The sequence below is a fragment of the Mauremys mutica genome, chromosome 7 (assembly GCF_020497125.1).
Source record: "Mauremys mutica isolate MM-2020 ecotype Southern chromosome 7, ASM2049712v1, whole genome shotgun sequence".
In the NCBI taxonomy this organism is placed as follows: domain Eukaryota; kingdom Metazoa; phylum Chordata; order Testudines; family Geoemydidae; genus Mauremys; species Mauremys mutica.
In genome coordinates, this window is record NC_059078.1 from 56,197,399 (window position 1) to 56,216,083 (window position 18,685).

The 18,685-nt window shown below is 51.4% G+C and overlaps 1 protein-coding gene across 1 annotated transcript in view; it reads left to right on the plus strand.

Annotated features, from left to right (window-relative positions):
* Positions 1-563: 563 nt before the first annotated feature.
* The window catches only part of LOC123373563 (neurotrypsin-like), a 29,660-nt gene continuing 11,538 nt past the window's right edge, over positions 564-18,685 (plus strand). The window contains exons 1-11 of the mRNA XM_045022526.1: positions 564-1,452; positions 3,859-3,904; positions 5,319-5,555; positions 7,417-7,540; positions 10,148-10,323; positions 10,947-11,094; positions 11,995-12,173; positions 12,578-12,719; positions 14,003-14,205; positions 15,439-15,580; positions 16,141-16,346. Of these exons, the coding sequence (XP_044878461.1) occupies positions 1,381-1,452; positions 3,859-3,904; positions 5,319-5,555; positions 7,417-7,540; positions 10,148-10,323; positions 10,947-11,094; positions 11,995-12,173; positions 12,578-12,719; positions 14,003-14,205; positions 15,439-15,580; positions 16,141-16,346 (1,675 nt within the window). The 5' untranslated portion in view covers positions 564-1,380. The remainder of the gene's footprint in view (positions 1,453-3,858; positions 3,905-5,318; positions 5,556-7,416; positions 7,541-10,147; positions 10,324-10,946; positions 11,095-11,994; positions 12,174-12,577; positions 12,720-14,002; positions 14,206-15,438; positions 15,581-16,140; positions 16,347-18,685) is intronic.

An 18,685-nucleotide genomic window follows, 5' to 3' on the forward strand; every position in this document is an offset into this window, starting at 1 on the left:
TGTCTTTTGTCACACTTTGCTCCATTTACATGGGAGACCCATTCCAGCAGGCAGAACTGCACTCCTGTGTCTGGAAAAACCCTCTTTATTAACTCCCCCTGACATGCCTGGTTTAAACACATTTTAATCATAATTCCAGCAGCTCTGTGTAATTATTTGTGGGTTGACCATACATACATCACACACGAAGATTAATCATCAATGAGCTGTTAGTTTTCCAATGACATATTACATGACACCTTATAGCTGCAGATGATAACAGTGGCGAGTTGGGGTACATTGAGCTGGTCAGGCCAGCTGACACTTAGTGCTAGACACCAGTGCTTCTGGCTTAGGGATACTCTTTGGGTCTTATCTCCTACCAAGTACCCCAGCCCACCAAGTGGAAACAACTTTCCAGCCTTAGCCCAAGGTTAAAGAAATGCTTGGCTGAAAAGGTGAATCTTGGAGGTGATCAGGATCTGGCAGACCAGCAGTGGGAACACCCTCGAATTGGAGTGGGGGTGGGGGTTATCCACTGAGAGTGCCCTGTCACCTATGCTGTTCTCTTAGGAGACATCTTAACCTGAAATGCTCTGTCTCTGATTTCCATGGGTTCAGAGACCAGAGAAGAGGGTGTTCTCAGGGAGCTGCAGGTGGTTGAGCAAGAAGACAGAGGTTGAAGGATAAAGTCCAGTTCCTTCGAGACATAATCTCATGCAAGCACACAAACGATTTCCCCCCACACCTTCAGTTTTATTGCTGGAATTTTTCTAGCTGGGAGTTCCAAATCAACATCTCCCAGTTCCACCAGTCCCTTGCAGGCAGGAGAGAGATGAGGAAGAGAGAAGAATCAGTTGGGGGAAAGGAGGGAAGTGTCAGGAGAGGAGAGAACTGCTGGGCTAGGCAGCAAGGTAGGCAGGGGAAGAGAAGGAGGCTTGCACTAGAGAGAGATGCATATCTAAAGCAAAAAAAAGAGGCTGGGACAGCAAGAAAGAGGGAGGAGAGAGAGCTAGGGTAGGAGACAGAGAGACATGAGGTGTGGAAGCAGCCTGCAAGGCTGAAGGCTGTACCCTGCCCATCTGCACTCCTACGGTTTATGAAGGTGGATCAGAAATTCTCGGGACATATTCTCTTCCCCTCACTCCAGAACAAGGAAATAGAAGAGAGAAGAAAGCAAAATCACAAGCTGCTGCTGTGAGCTTTCATCCCCTTCCTTCCCTTTCCTGCATCGAAACGACAGAGTTGTGCTGTGCAGATCCTTCCAGTGCTGTGCTGCTCCAGCCCTGCTCCCTGGGAAATAGAACAAGGGAAGGAGGGAGAGGAGGAGGCAGCTGAGCCCAGCAGCAGCGAGAATGTGAAGCCTGAAGAAGCTTCTGGCCACTTTGCTCAGGAAGAAGGATGGAGCTTCCCAAAGCTCTCAGGTGCCTGACCCTGCTGCTGAGTTTGTTACCCTGCCTCAGATGTGTGGAGGTAGGAGATTTTTTTATTTTATATCTCTCTCTAATGTCACATGGCTTTTTAAGGACCAGTGGGTTTATGCTGGGAGAAGGGCTATTTACCCGGTATCTTCTTTTGCCTCTGTAAATGCATAATCAGAAAACACAACCCACAGGAAGCTGAGCAGGGTGCATGGGGTGCAGCTGCTTTGGCTCATTTTTTCTCAAGCTCTGCAGTGACCAAAGCAGGAGGTCTCTTTGTCTCTGCCCATTGCAGATAGATTGATCTCAGCTATTACTGTTGTGGACTGATAATTTATAGTTACATGGACCTGGGGCCAAGGATGTAGGACAGGATATTTGCACTTGTGCTAAAATGTGAGGGGGTTGACCCCGCTAAGGGGACCAGTCTTTGATGAGAGGGCTTTGGGAGGAGCACATTGCTCCATGGGTCTGGACTGCAGTCCCTTCCTTCACGGTCAGTCTCCAAGTTGTGGTGGATCAATTGTCCAGCGGTCCATTATTAATCTAGCCTATCACATGCAGACTGGCCTGGGCATGCACATCCTGTGGGAGCAGGGAGTCGGGAGACATGGATTCTGGTTCTGTCACCTGTCTTGCTGTGGGAGCTTGGGCAAGCACAGGACTCCTGTGGCTCAGCTTGCCCGGCTCTGAAATGAGGAGAGTCATTCCCGTCTCTGTAAAGTGCTTTGAGATCTTCAGATGACTGTCGCTATAAAAGTGCAAAGTATTGTTGGTTTACTCTCATTGTGTGGGCTCAGTACTGTGTGATACAGAGAGAGAGGGGCTCCCTGCTCAACGGAGTGTAAAAATCTAACTGCTGTTTACACACACATACACACACATATGCCCCTCCTCGTCCCAGCTGATCTGGCATTTCCAAAAATGTCATTGATGCATTTCTGATATAGAATTTCAGGTCTGGCTTTTCTGGGGTGATCTTGGTGCTGTCCCATTGTCGACAGCACCTGCTGATCACATTCAGTTCTGGCATAAGCAGTTCTGACCCTTGTTGAAACCAATGGGAATTGCCTCAGTTTACTCCAGAGATGGATGTGTCCCACAATCTTTAGTATAGCCAAAGAATTAGCTTCAATCCCAAATTGTTCTCTCCCCTCTTTACAGAACGAGAGGTGAAGCTGAGAGAGACAAACCATGGCAGCGCCAGTAAAAAGAGAGAGTGAGAACCGCTTCCGATGGCTAGGCTTCTAAAGATACACATGTAAATTAGTGATCCTTGCTCATGTAAAAAGCTGCTGGTTATTTAGAAATAAACTGGAGTGTGAGGCGCTAGCAGAAATACTTCAGTCTCTTTGCTTCACTCTGTTGCCACTGGTCTGGGAAGAGCTTACACCTGCCTGCAAACCCTGTGAAAGCACTAGATCATGTCAGAGCGGAGATCTCCCTCCCCCAGCCAGCAGTGGTGTTGATACCACCAGAAAGTATCTGCTTACACCACAGTATGCAGCTGGAGCTAGGCAGCAGCCACAGAAACCCCAGAGATTTGTTTCATATCTCTTGTGCTTGTTCCTAATATGTCAGGCCCTGTTTGGTGTAGTGTGGTGTGAGGTATCATTGCACTTCTTCAAGCCCTGAACTGTATTAAAGGCAAAATCTTAAAGGCCCTGTTGAGTTCCCTTTTATAGACACTCATCGTTTTGTGTGTGGGTGTCCTCTCTGAGGGTATGTCTACACTACAGGATTATTCCGATTTTACAGAAACCGGTATTTGGAAACAGATTGTATAAAGTCGAGTGCACACTAAGCACATCAATTCGGCAGTGTGCGTCCATGTACCGAGGCTAGCGTCAATTTTCGGAGCGTTGCACTGTGGGTAGCTATCCCATAGCTATCCCATAGTTCCTGCAGTCTCCCCCGCCCATTGGAATTCTGGGTGTGAACACTGACTCCTGAGGGCACCACCTCATTAGGTAGATGCCCTCTCTTCAGACCTGTTCACTGTCACCGCCATAGGAAGTTGCTCTTCCATGCTTGTGCAGGGAGAGAGGGAGGGACTGCTGATACATTTTTAGAGGGTATTACAATTTCTTTCAGTCTCCCCTTTTTCCGTCTACATCTTGCTCAGGCCCCTATTTCTCCTTTCCTCTCCTGCTTGTTCCAGCTCCCCATGCCTCCCAGAGTACTTGGATAAAAGCCTGAAAATGACGCGCAGCAGCCCTTTAGCGGCATGGTTGTTGTGTGAAGGGTAAGCCTCTGCAGCCCACAAATTATTCATTTTGTTGCTCATGGGCAGAGCTGTGATTGGGTTCTAAGAGGAGTAATAGGGGAATCAGGAAAGAGGTGGTTACTAGGGTGTATTTCCTCAGAGCAGCCACAGACTGAGCAGCTTTCATGACTTGCCCACGTTTATTTCACGGGATAATCATCTCTCTGCTTTTGCTCTGTGTTTCTTTCCCAGGATCTCCTGGGATTGCAGCCCAGCCAAAACCATTTGCAGAGTGCAGGTAAGAACAAGAAGTTATTAATTCAGTCACCCAGTCAGATTCCTCACTGCTGCAGTGCCCTGAGACTGTGAACAGAATGGAAACTGTTGGCTTGCTCTCATCCTCTGTCTTGTCCCATCATTGTGCCATTTTCTGTTCTGTTGCATGCTTGGGTTTCTGTTTCTCTCCCTCCCCCACATTTCCAGCCCAATTTTTTCTTCATCTCCAATACTGCTGCAGTTTTCTCTTCATCTCACATTTTCTTTCCCTTTCCTCTCTCTTTGTCTCTTTCACATGGTCTCCTTCTTTAATTTATTTTAATAAACATTGAGGTCTCACCAACCCCTCATCATGGCTTTGCCAGTGAATCCAAGTCAGGCTCCAAGTGACTCTCTCTAGACATTTATATTGCTTTCTTCACAGTGTATCTGTACCTGCTGATATACATTGCACCACAGCCCAATCCAGCTGGGCTTGCAAACATCTCTGTTGTTCTCAAGATCAATGGCACAGTGTAATTCTTCTGTACACATCAGCTCTTTGTCATACAGGACATATTTATCCTTGCTGTTGCAGAAGGGTTTTCTAAGAGTGTTGGCCTCTGTTTGTTTATTAAATGAATAGAGCTATTATACTGAAATTCATTCCAGGGTCTTCTCCCACATGCTGCGCTTGGAGACCTATCTGGTATAGAAAGCCAATTCTGTTGTTCCCTCTCTTATTCCAGATGAATGAAGGAGGATTTCAATCTGTCACAAAAACTACATACTTAATTTACTGATATTTTTTTCACAGGCAGGAATTTTGGATAAACACTGGTCTGGATTTTTGTGCCTGCTTAGAATGGGTTCTCTGTACTCCCTGGAAGCTCACCGCTTTCAAACAGACAAGCGGATGTACTCACGTAAATAAAGAACATGCATATAGTGCATGCTGGAATAAGAGTCTCCACATGGGGGACTATAAATTCACTTTCTCCTTTGCAGAATCTGATTTCACAGGGTTCTGGGTATGGCTCAGCTGAAAGATGAAGTGTGGCTTTCAAGTAGGCTTATGTCCAAATGTAGGGGTGTCTTATTCAGGAGTCAGAGAGGGTGAGATGAGAAGTAGTATTAGTGGAGCTTAGGTTCTGCCTACCATCCCAGACTAGCTGGGAGTCCTCATTAGGGTCCAGAGTTAACATTCATTTCCGATGATGAAGGAGTTCACAGCTCTCAGTGCTATTATTTTTCAGGAAACATTTGATCAGATCACATTTACAAGGCTTTCTTCACAACCCCAGGGCAGGGAATCTTGATTTGTACAAGAAAATGAAGGTTCAATGTTGCAGAAATGGAAGAAGCCAGCAGAAGAGGGCTGTTATGTGACACATACTGGCTTTATCCAAGCCCTTCTTGGCAGCAAGCCATCCTGAAAGCTTCCTTTCTGTCTCCAGGGTCCGGCTTGTGTGGCGTTGGGCCCCTCGGGTATTACAATGGCTCGTTAGCTGTCACTGAGTCTGGATCAGAGTGTTTGAACTGGGCAGAGTTTCCTGATTATGTCCAGCAGTACCCAGACCGGGGCTTAGGGAACCACAACTACTGCAGAAATCCAGACAGGGGAGCCACGCCTTGGTGCTTCTACCGGCTTGCTTCTGGAGCGATTGGCTGGGCCAGCTGTGACTGTAACCAGGGTAAGTACCCCTCAGTATTGCTGTTGGGGTCTTGGCTGCGTGCTCTCAGACCTTACCCATGGGTGGGCGGGGGGTGAAGGAGAGGGGCGGTGGAGGTGCCGAGATGCATAAGCATCGTGTTGGACCCAGAGCGATGAGCACAGCACAATAGTTGGTCAGAATTTTCAGAAAAGTTTGGCTTCAGTTTAGGCCACTAACCAAGGACTTGTCTCAATGAGAAAATTATACAGGTCTAAGGTAAGGTGTGAATTTATAACCCCAGTGTGGACACTCTTATGCCAGTATAAAAGCATCTTTAACCGCTTAGTTTAAACTGCTTCCAAAGCGACATAAGCTAAAGTCAAAAGAAGCCACTCTTAGGTCTGGTCCACACTATGAAGTTAGGTCGCTATAAATATGTAGCTTAGGGGTGGGGAAAAATCCACCCTCCCGAACAACACAGTTGAACCGACCTAAACCCCAGTGTAGGCAGCACTAGGTCGATGGGCGAATTCCCTCATTAACCTAGCTATGGCCTCTCGGGAAGGTGGATTACCGATGCCTATGGGAGAACCTCTCCTGTTGGTGTAAGTAGCATCTTCACTGAAACTCTACAGTGGTGGTGCTGCAGCAATTTAAGTATAGACACGCCCTTGTTCTGGAGTCTGAGGCTATGGCTACACTATGGACCTTACAGCAGAACAGCTGTACCACTGTAAAGTCTCCCCTCTCTTTGTCAGCAGAAGAAAGCATAGGCACTGGAATTAGGGATGCTGCTGCAACCCCTGGCTTGAAGTGGTTTCCATTATATCCAGGGTTTACAGTTTGGTTTAATGACTCTCAGCACCCCCACTATACAAATTGTTCCAGCAGCCCTGGGAGAGAACTCTCCTGCCAACATAATTAAACCACCCCCAACAAGCAGCATTAGCTACGTCGGCAGGAGAGCCTCTCTTGCTGACACAGCACTATCCACACCTGCACTTTTGTCGATGAAACTTATGTTGGTCAGGGGGACGTTTTTTCACACCCCTGACCGACAAAAGTGCCAGTGTAGACAAAGCCTGAGTGTCCACATGGGAGCTATACCAGTATAACTAAAGCAGTTTAACTCTGGGTATGTCTACACTTAAAGTGCTACAGGGGCGCAGCTTCAGTGTAGACACTCGTTACAGGGATGAGAGGGGTTCTCCCATCACTGTAGTTAATCCACCTCCCTGAGAAGTGGTAGCTAGGTTGACGGAAGATTTCCTAGGGGTTAAGTTAGCATAGCTATATCTGTGTGGATTGTTCACCCCCCTTAGCGACCTAACTATGCCAGTGAAAGGTCCTAGTGGAGATCAGCTTTACAGCAGTGTAATTATACTGGTGTAACTATAGTCTAGTGCACATTCAAAATTCTTGATTGGTTACACAATCAAGTGTCTCAGTGTAGGAGTTTCAGAGATTGATAATACCTAAAGCCCTTTAGATTCGTATACCTCACAGCTCATTACAAAGATGGCTAAGTGGAGTTATCCCTATTTCACAGATGGGGAAACTAAGGCATGGTGCTGAAGGCAGATCCCAGGCCTCTGGGCTCCTCAGTCTCCTGCTCTATCCATTGTACAACCCTGGCTCTCAAAAGAAGATGGCAAAGGCCAGCCTCCCAAACAGCTGTCATTGAAGTGGGGAAGGTGCCGGTGTGGTGCTTCTCATACAGCACTGCCTAAGTAATAGCGCCGGCAAATGAGGGTGAGAGAGGCTGGCTGCAGCTCAGCCGCAGCATGGGAAATCAGGGTGTCCAGCCCGTTTCCAGAGCCACCTCGCACAGGGCCTGAGCAGCATGCATGGCTGCTGAGAGTGCAGCAGAGAGCACTTTGTCATCAGAGCCTTTCAGTAGGTGCTGTGCGGCTGTCTGAGGGCGGCAGGGTGGAGCTGTACTTCAGTGGACTCTGGGGCACCATCTGTGCTGACCGTTGGACAGACTGGGATGCCAGTGTGGTCTGCAGGCAGCTGGGAGTCAGGTAGGAACTTCAGAGGCAGATTCCAGGGATCACCCTCAAATAACAGTCTCTGCCTTCTTAGTGTCTGAATTTGCTCTGTCCCCTGGTCTCCCAGTTAGCAGTGCTGAATGTACACTGCTGATTTCCTTCTGTGGCCATGGCCCTGCCCGTCCCCTATCCAGACCCCCAATCACCACTGGCAAGAAGAGAATCTAGACTATCAAACCCCATTGACTTTCTCTGAGAGATTCTGTCCCAAGCCCCTTCCCTTTCCCTTCCCACCGGAACAGGAGAAGGAAGGGGCTTTGCTAATTCACACTGGCACCTCCACCTGCCTTACAACATGAAATAATGGTGAAAATCCCATTGGCTCTGTTCCCGCAGCAGATGAGAGACTGGCTCCTCTTCCTGCCAGGGAGGCCTAGCCCCTCTCTCTAGAACCTGCAGCCTTCCTGAAAAAGGAGCAACCTGACACAAAGGCTGCCTGTGTGGCAGGGCGGTTTTGGCCTTGGGCTAGAAGGTTTCTACTGAATTTTGTATCCCCTGGGAGTGGTGCTGGCTAGTGATCCGGCAAAGCAGCTTTCATCACCTTGGGGGACCCAATGAAAAGCTCAAAGGGCCTCCAGAAGGGGGGTGCTGACACAGTGCCACCAGTTCTGTGGGAAGAGACAGGAGCTCATGCTTAGTGCTGGGATCTCAATAGTCAGTCTGCTGAGCTGCCCCCTGCTTTGGAAGAGGGGAGGGGGTTCTCTCCCTACGAAGGGGGCTCAATGCCTGCCGAGCTGCCTCCTTCAGGGTGGTGTTTCAGCACTGCCCCAGATTCCCCAGGAGGAGAAACATGCTCCTGTCTCCTCCTGAACTTGCCCCATCTCAGGGGTTGCTGCCCTCCCTTCAAGCAGTTGGCCCCACCCCTGGTGATGTATGAGTCTACCTGAGTTGGGGCAGGGCTTCTACCTGAAGGAAGGAAGAAAAAGAAGAGGGTCATTCAGGAGCCACTAACATCCATATGAACATGAAAATAAAAGGAAGGCCCATGACTGAACAATTACTTACCCCCGGCCTTGCATTTATGATAACTGAGGCCAGTGGAAATGAGCACAGCTGCACTTTAAGACATCATAGAATCATAGAATCTCAGGGTTGGAAGGGACCTCGGGAAGTCATCTAGTCCAACCCCCTGCTCAGCAGGACCAAACCCAACTAAATCATCCCAGCCAGGGCTTTGTCAATCCTGACCTTAAAAACCTCTAAGGAAGGAGATTCCACCACCTCCCTAGGTAACCCATTCCAGTTCTTCACCACCCTACTAGTGAAAAAGTTTTTCCTAATGTCCAACCTAAACCTCCCCCTCTGCAACTTGAGACCATTACTCCTTGTTCTGTCATCTTCTACCACTGAGAACAGTCTAGATCCATCCTCTTTGGAACCCCCTTTCAGGTAGTTGAAAGCAGCTATCAAATCCCCCCTCATTCTTCTCTTCTGCAGGCTAAACAATCCCAGTTCCCTCAGCCTCTCCTCATAAGTCATGTGTTCCAGCCCCCTAATCATTTTTGTTGCCCTCCGCTGGACTCTCTCCAATTTATCCACATCCTTCTTGTAGTGTGGGGCCCAAAACTGGACACAGTACTCCAGATGAGGCCTCACCAGTGCTGAGTAGAGGGGAATGATCACATCCCTCGATCTGCTGGAAATGCCCCTACTTATACAACCCAAAATGCCATTAGCCGTCTTGGCAACAAGGGCACACTGTTGACTCATATTCAGCTTTTCGTCCACCATAACCCCTAGGTCCTTTTCTGCAGAACTGCTGCCCAGCCATTCGGTCCCTAGTCTGTAGCAGTGCATGGGATTCTTCCGTCCTAAGTGCAGGACTCTGCACTTGTCCTTGTTGAACCTCATCAGATTTCTTTTGGCCCAATCCTCTAATTTGTCTAGGTCCCTCTGTATCCTATCCCTACCCTCCAGCGTATCAATCACTCCTCCCAGTTTAGTGTCATCTGCAAACTTGCTAAGGGTGCAGTCCACACCATCCTCCAGATCGTTAATGATCGCCTACAGGTGACAAACTCCACAAAGAGCAAAGCCAGTCAGGGTCCTGTAACACTGTCCTACAGACCTGCCAGTGTCCTCTGGAGAAGAGCAGTGATTTGAATCCTCTTCCAGCCCAGGCCCCACGTTACAAATAGAAGAAGTTTCAGGACTCATCTGTCCAAAGTGGAAGGATGGGTCATCATGTGCCTCCTTGCGAATCCATGCTGCAGAGAATCAGCCCTGCTCTTCTCCCCACTCTTTGTTTCTGTGCCTCGCGAGCAGATCCTTCCTTTAGACACACCTGCTCTCACTACTTTCTGCCTTTGAGACATGATCCTCTCTGCGTGACATCCTTATATCTTCTGCAGCAGCTGCTGGGAATGGGGAAGGTGGCTTACCATTTGGTTTCAGATGGCAGCCCTGGGTGCATGCCCGCCTCTTTGGGCTTGGTGCATATACAGTACATCAGGCTGGGGTCCGATTTAAGTTCAGGTTACAGGCACCATCAAAATGTGGGAGTGACAGTGAGGGGGGATGGTGACTCAGACGGTGCCAGAGATGCTAGTGTTGTCCTTGTGCTCTCCTCTCTGTGCTCAGTGAGATAGGCACAGCTAGGAAGAACAGCCATGCTGCCTTGGGGCCGGTTCCACTCCATCTGCGGTCGGCAAACTGCCATGGGGATGAGAAGGCCCTGCTGCAGTGTGGCTACCGGGAGGCTGCATCCGGAGCCTGTAACCAGGGAATCGCAGCAGCAGAGTGCGTTCCTCCTGCAGGTAAATCCCCAGGGAAAGGAGCTGGGAGAGAACATGTGGAGGGGACCCCCATCTCTCAAGGCCAAGTGACCCAATTCACAGCGTTGCCACCAGGATATAAAATCCCAGCTGGTAATGTTGCGGGGATGGACAAGATGATGCAGGCTCGGCTTGGGCTACTTACTGCTGTAAAAGTGGGCTCTAGTTTCCAGCTGAGGAACAACCAGCCCCTCCCAGCCCTGAGAACCCAGAGGGAAGGCATGTGGGGGGAGAAGAGAGCTGCCCCACTTCTCCCACAATGTCAATCTGTTCCTAAAACAGTGGAAAATGTCAGCAGTGAGCAGCCCCTCGTCCTCAGTAGGGGTTCCCTAAGCCAGGCCTCTGCACCAGGGAGCATAGCCCCTGCTCATTGACATCCCTTGAACATCTGTGCCTTGGCTCACCTTTGGTGAGCCATCTCTTGGCAAACAGCCCCCCACCACCACCACTGCTAGGGGAGGGCTAACAGCACAGTCACTAGTTTTCAGAGGTGGTTGGGAGAGACTAGGGCAGGGGCTGGTGCATCCTAAAGCCCTGTAATGGGTCTGCATCCCCAGCCATCAGATGCACTCTCTCTTCTGCTTGCTCCCTTTGCTGAAGAGCAGGTGCTTGGGCCCCGCTGCGGCTGGTTGGGGGAAAGGAGAGCTTCGAGGGGCGAGTGGAGGTCTACCACGACGGCAAGTGGGGCACCATCTGTGATGACCAATGGGACAACCGGGATGCCGAGGTGGTTTGCAGGCAACTGGGGTTCAAGTAAGTCCCCTTCTGGCTGGTGATGGGGTTCGGGGAGACTTCGGAACGTAAGAATTTCCAGGGTAGATCAGACCCATGGTCCATCCAGCTCAGGGTCCCATCTCCCACAGTGGCCAGCAGCAGCTGTGTCAGAGGGAGGATGTTCTTGTCATCCACGTAAATGTCTAGTCCTTTGATGAATCCTTCTGATCACTTAGCCTCAGTAATACCTTGCAGCAATGCGCTCCACCTGCCACATGTGAATGGTGCATATCGCCTTTGATCAGTTTTAATTGGATTGCCTTTCAGTTTCACTGACTGTCCCTGTTTTCTTGTGCCACACGAGAGGTAGAGGCAGCTCCTATCCACCTTCCTCTAGACTTTTCAGTGCTTTGTATGGGAGCTGCTGTGTGCTCAGCACCCCTGAAACTCAGGTCACTTAGAGAGGTGCCTAAATAGAGCGTTCGGAGCCTCACTGTAGATTTGATTTTTGAAAATCTTGGCCCTGGGTGTTTGTCTTGCCCATCCCTGTTGGTGAACTGTCATTGTCTCCTTGACCTGCCATGTTTCTGGGTCATCCACATTGCCAGCAAATTGCCAGGATATGATGTAATCATGTCACCCATGTTCAGACATGAATAAATGGATTTTACTTATTTACTGTCATATACCAATTGCAAAACCTGTCTTTGAGATACTGAGGTTTCACATTGGGCTAGTGAATGGGCAGGTCACTGTGACTCAAATGCAGATGAGCTGTGGAATTAGCTGGAGGATCCCAGACTGCCAGCCCCCTTGCTGTAGCTAGGGCCCCAACCAAGGTAGCATCCCTATGCACAAGACTTTGTGTCCCACTGTAGGTGAGGGTGTGAGGAGGGTGTATCTTCCCTCCCTCTGTGTGTGTGTCTGTGTCCTCTGTAGTGGGACTGCAAAGGCCTTGTCGTGGGCTCACTATGGGCAGGGCTCTGGCCCAATCCTGCTGGATGAAGTGGAGTGCTCAGGAAACGAGCTGTCACTGGACCAGTGCAAGAAGAATAACTGGGGACAGCAAAACTGTGATCACATTGAGGATGCGGGAGTGTCCTGTGACCCCTTCACAGGTACAGATCCACCTCACCTCCTCCTGTGCATCCTGTCTCACCCCTGTATTCCACAGGCCTCTCAACAGGTATAGTCTGTCCCCACTCCAGCGCAGGCACCTCTTTCCTGCTGGGCGGAGAGTGGGGCAGAGGCAGGAGCAACTCAGAGCCAGACAATGTAGCCTTTCCACTGTCTTGCATGGGTGCAGCAGAGGCTGAGGGGAGTCCTAGCCTGTGCCTTGTGGGCGAGCATATCTGCGAGTCCTTTCTGCAAAGCAATAGGGTGTTCCTCTGCTGAGTCTACCATGCACTCTCTCTCTCTTCCCGCTCTCAGACTGCACACAGCCGTCAGCAGAGGAGGGGCTGGGGATTGGTTCCTTTCTCCTTTACTAATTGCTTGCCTTTTCCTCTCCCGTCCCCTGCAGAGGGCATGGTCAGGCTGGCAGGAGGCCGCACCCCCAGCGAAGGGAGGGTAGAGGTTTATTACAGGGGAGACTGGGGCACGGTGTGTGATGACGGCTGGACGGCTCTCAGTGCCCAGGTGGTCTGCAGGCAGCTGGGCTTCAGGTACTGGAATGATGGTATTTCTAGAGGAGCTGGTTTTACAGGTGGCTAAGTTCCCTATTGGAAAGGTTTAGGCGCCATGTCCCCTCACTAGGAAAGCTGGGCCTTAGCGTCTCCTGCCCATGCTTTGGTAGAGAGCTGATCTCCGTGCTACCAGCCTTTCCAGGGAATGGTGAATCCTTTCTCTGGTACCTTCCAGGTTAGAGATTGGGGCAAGTGCCAGTGCCCCTTCCTAGGGAATGCTAAGCTTGAGCATCTCTGCCCCTGGCCCACTTAGAGAGCAGTGTACATGCCTGGTGCCACCTTCATGGATTCCTCCCATTAAAGAAAGAAAGATCTGTGCTTCTAAAGGATACTCCTTACATTTTCAGCCATATGACCTTGGACTGTGGGCTCATCAGCTCTCAGTTCAGATGGGTTCAGCTGGCTCAGTACTTGAATGGGAGACCTGCAAGGAAAATTGCAGTGGTGTTTGTGATTGTGGAGATAGTGCTTCCCTTTAAGCCAGTACTGAACTGATGCCCCAAAGGGCTGTGGGGAGGTGCTGTCTTTTGGATGAGATTTAGGACTTAAATAGTCTAGTCATTAAAGATTCCTTGCACATTTTGGTATGAATTGGGGTGTTACCCGATGTCCCTGTCGAATTCCAGGTTAGACAGTTGGCAAAATGGCAAGCTAAATTTCTCCCTGCAGTTTCAACTGAATACAGTATTTTTCACTTCCTTGTCCTAAACTGCTCTGTGGTTTTAAACAGATGCCATGTTCTACTCCAGAGTTGGCTGCATTTCAGTGGTGGATGAGACAATTCCGTGTGTGTATCTTGTCCATAAAATAGTATAGAAATATAGGCTATTTTATACTTAAAGTTGATTTTTTTTTTGAGCAAAGGAACAACTCCTCTCCCTGCCCATTCCCTCCTGCTGGTCCCCTGGTGTCATACCTGTGAAGCAAGCCCTAGTGAGAATTGCAAAGCACATGCAAGTGTGATTGTATGACTGATGGACACCAAGCAGTGGATTGGTTTTATCAGGTCCCCTGGGAAGCTGAGCCTATGGAAATGTCCCAGCTCCTCGCACACTGTCTCCCATGTCCCGTCAGTCAGTGGAATGGGTTAGGAAGGTTTGTCTCCTTTACCATAGATTTTTTTCTCCATGTAGGCCTCCTTGGCTGTGCAGGTTCTTGAGGAAACAGGGCTCCAGCTAGATATGGGAGTTGGGTCAGCATGCAGGGTTCTGGGGAGTGGTGAGAGATGATGTTTGACGTGCTTTTCCATTTCCTTCCCCTAGTGGCCCTGCCAGCCTGGCATCTGAGGGGGAGTACACACCCGGCCAAGGCTTTATCCTTCTGGACAACGTGGCTTGTACAGGCACAGAGTTTTCTTTCCTGGACTGTCCCCACAGCAACTGGGGGCAGCATGACTGCTCGCATGCCGAAGATGTGGGGGTCCGATGCTCCCCTGAAACCAACAAGATCATCGAAGACACTGCTGGTACCTTGCTCTTCCTCTTCCAATAGAGGGTGCGGGGAATGGCTTACTGTTCCATCCCTTCTGGAGATTAAGGCAGGGCGGGACCTCTCTTAGCCTGTGGACTGCCCCATGGATGGGGTTGCTTATGGGGAAGGGATTCCAGTGGCCTTCCTGCTATGATTATGCACCTGCTGTGCAGAGTCCTAGTTATCCCATAGCCGGACCACCGAGTTGATGGTTCCACATGCTAAACATGATGCACAGTATGACCATTTCCTGCTGATGCTAAGAGATTACATTTTCTAAGGCATGTTCCACACGGCCATTGGCCTGTTCTTCTCATGTCCCCACCAATCCCATGATCCCACCCTCACACTTCTCCTTCCCACTGTGCTGGCCTATCTCCCCTTTCCCTATGTGCAGTTTTCTTTTGCAAATCTGTGTGAATTCTGCTGGTAGTGACTCCACCTTGTAAACAGAAATGAAACCCTGGGAGCCGCAATTGCGGGAGGAGCTGCTGCCCATTGCTCAGTAGCGAGACGCTTAGACCTTGTTTACAGAGGAACACTGTACCCTTTTGACTAAGCCAGTTTAGAAACTGCTTAGTTAAATCAGTGCAAGGACTTTGCAAAGACAAATGAATTTAGGCTAAATGGATATCAGGGGCTGTTAAGTTGAAATCAGTGTCCATGCAAGGGGGTTACACTCATTGAATGAAATTGATATGTAAATTGATTTAGTTAAGTTGGTTCAATTTCTCATGTACACAAGGCCTTATTCCCCATGGCCTTCCCTACAGCAGGCATACCCTGACTCTCCAGCTGGATTTTGTCATTTGGCTTTACAGCAGGACTTTCTGACCTTTCCCAGGGGGAGGAAGTCTCTCTCCCCACTTGAAATAAGCTCATCATTCTATTCCCAAGGTGCATGTGCGCTTGCCCACTGTTGGCCCCATATTTATTAAGTTTCCTCCCTCTCTGCCTTTTCATGTTCCCCTCTTTATTCAGCTTTCAGAACATAGTCTCTTCATGGTTATTCCATGTGTGGTCAATTAATTTCTTACACCCAATGCCCTACTTCTTCAGCAGGGATGTGGTGATTGGTGGAGAGTGTGGACACTGCTTTATAGATAGAACTATTGGTGTTTCCTGGCTTCTGATGTCAGTTCCATGGGATTCAGCTTTCTGTCCAGATCCCCAAGTCTCACTCGATGCATTTCCCTTTGTTATGATCACTGGGCTTATTCTTGTGCAGGGCCCCCTGTGCGGCTGACAGATGGAGAGAGCACCAAGGAGGGGCGGGTAGAGGTGTTCCTGAATGGGCAGTGGGGCAGTGTCTGTGACGATGGCTGGACAGACAAGGATGCAGCTGTGGTTTGCAGGCAGCTGGGTTACAGGTAAGAGGATCAATCGGTGTAACTTGTAAGCAGGGGTCAATTTCTTCTGCCTTGTCCTCCAGGAGGGAGATTTGGGCTGTTTTGTATATTTGAGCATTGCTGTGTGTTCAAGATAGCTGTACTCTCACACACACTCTGCAACTGTGGGGTGCTGGGCATACTGCAGGATTGGACTAGTGTACGTCTATGCAGAGAAACCGATATTATTGCCACAAGAGTCTTTTGCTTCACATTCAGGATATGTCTACAGTGCAGCTGAGACCGTTCTTCCCAGCCTGACTAGACAAATACAGGTTAGCTCTGCTCAAGCTAGTGTGCTAAAAATAGCAACATAGCCAGGGTTTGCATGGGCATCAGCTTGGGCTAGTCACCTGGGTACAGAGTTGTCTGGACCCCTGGGGTCCATACTTGGGCCTGTAGCCCTGAGCCATTGCTCCTGCTACCTCTAGCTATACTGCTATTTTTAGCGTGAGTCTGTCTACCCGAGCGTGAACCACACCTCCCTGCTTCAGTGTAGACATACCCTCTGTGTAGATGGGTCATCCCTTCTCTCATTGCAGTGGTGCAGCAAAAGCCAGGACGATGGCGTATTTTGGGGAGGGGCACGGCCCCATCCATCTAGACAACGTGGAGTGCCGTGGCACAGAGCGCACACTGGGGGAATGCGTCAAACCCGACAATGGGATTCACAACTGCTGGCACAATGAAGATGCTGGTGTGATCTGCGACTATATGGAAGAGAAGGCCCAGGACACCAGAAACGCAGGTGCTCCTGCCCCTTGCCCTGAAGTGTCTCCTGCTGGGAGAAGCTGGCACTGAGCAGATGTGAGCTTCCCAGCCGCTAGTGCAGCTATTCCCCTTGTCTCAGTGTCTTCTGTTAGAAATGTGGCCTGGAGTCACTGTGCGCTGCCCGCAGCCAGCACTGCTGCTCCACCCCTTATAGTGCCTCTGAGCCTGCAGGAACTCCAGGCCGACAGTGTTTCTGCCCTGTTGTGCCGTGCACCCTCCTACGCAGAGTGGCAGTAACTGTGCTCTCCCTTTGGTCTCTAGCAGGCTGAGGAATTGGATTCTGCAGAAAGGGCTGAATGGCTCCTGCCCCAGGCTTGGAGCTAGAATCACAGCAAGTAACCACCTCCAGTCAAAGGCAGGGCCAGATTAACCTTTTGTGGGCCCGGCGACAAACATATTTGTGGGCCCCCATGGGGGTAATGGAGCATGGTGTGGAGAGGTCGGGTCCCTGGAAGTAGGGGCCAGCCAGGGGAAATAGGGAATGGCGGGGGCAGCCCCGCATGCTCAGCCCAGTGTGAGGGCACTATTTACAAACCAGCAGTCTCCAGACGCACACAGGCCCACCCGGCCCTATGCTGCCAGTGGGCCCTTTCCGCTTGGGGGCGGGCTCATGCTGTGCCACACAGCCCCTCCACCTCGCGCCCAACAGCCCCCAACTCCCTATGCCCAGCATCCCCATCCAGAGACCCCCCCACAGACCGCTATGCCCAGTGCCCCCGACCTGCTATGCCCAGCACCCCCCTGCCCAGAGACACCCCCAGAGACTCCCTACCACAAATGCAATGCCTTGCACACTATCATCCCTGCCCAGCAACCCCCCACTGCCCAGCATCCTACACAGAACCCCCACTCCCCGGTGCCCCAACACACACACAGATCTCCCCCACCCCCAACTGTCCTTCTCCACAGCTCCACCATCACAACTACACAGCACCCCACACAGACCCAGGGCCGCCCAGAGGGGGGGGCAAAGGGGGCAATTTGCCCCGGGCCCCGGGCTCCGCAGGGGCCCCCAAGAGAACAGCTGAGGCTCCCGCCTCCGCCCCTCTCCTGGAGCCTCAGTGCATTAAGCGGCGTCCTCAGATCAGCGCCGCAGCGTGTCTCCCGGGGGGGGGGCCCTGAGCCCTGCCCCGCTCAGAGCCGCGTGGTGAGGGGCGGGGCTGCGAGCTCCAGGCTGAGCTCAGCTCCCTCCGCTCGGCGTGGAGCTCGCAGCCCCGCCCCCTCACCACGCGGCTTTGAGCGGGGCGGGGCTCAGGCCCCGCCGGACACACGCTGCCGCTGTCGGGCGAGGCGCTGAGGCTCCGGGTGAGGAGGGAGCCGGGGGTAAGAAGCTGGGGCTGGGGGGGTTGGGTAAGGGGCAGGGAGTCCTGGGGACTGTCAGGGCATAGGGAGGGGGCAGGGAATGGGGGGGGGTGGATTGTGGGTGTTCTGGGGGGAAGGGGGGAGTGGATAGGGGTTGGGGCAGACAGGGAGCAGGGGTGGGGTCCCAGGGTGGTGGGTGGGGGTCTGTAGTGGGATGGCTACCCGCTCCTGCCCTTTGGGGTTTTAAAACAGCCCTGGGAAGGGGCTTTAGGCTGGGCTGATTGGGGGAAGTGGCTGCAGCTGGGGCCACGCCCCAAACTGAGCAACAGGGCCTTATAAGAAGGCCAGGGGGAGCCAGAAGAAAAAACAGTCTCTCTCTCTCTCTCTCTCAAAATACAGAGAGAGAGAGAGAGAGAGTCAGTGTGTGTATATATACACACACACACACACTTGAGTGGAGCAGGGCTGGGGAAAGGCTGAGGAGCTGGGGAGCTCCAGCCTGGAAAGCCCCAGGCTGCAGCCTAGCTATAGGCCAAGAGGTACTGGGGGTTGCAAGGGGCAACCCAGGGGTAGGCAAAGGCAGCAGGTCCAAACCCCTTTGCCTGTGATGAGTAGGCTGATACTGCAGTCTGCCCTAGGGTGTGGGGCTAGACAATGACTGGCAGTAGCCAATACTGAGGCAAAGTGGGGATAGTGGGGTGGGGGGTTCCCCTGGGAGGGGGAGACCCAGTTGAAGGGGCACCGAGGTCCTGGGAGGGACACGGGGGCCAGTAGCTGGAAGGCGGATCACCAGCCTGCAGAGGGCGCTCCGGACGCTGGACTGAGCTAATTCCCAAGGACAACCAGCAGGAGGCGCTGCAGGGGTGAGTCCAACCTGGTTACAGCATCTCTGGGGGACGGTGAGGGGACAAGGAGCAGGATGGGTCAGGGATTCTGAGGGAGGCAGTCAGGAGCAGGAAGTGGGTGGGGGTCAGATAGGGGCAGGACCAGACTGTTTGGGAGGCACAGCCTTCC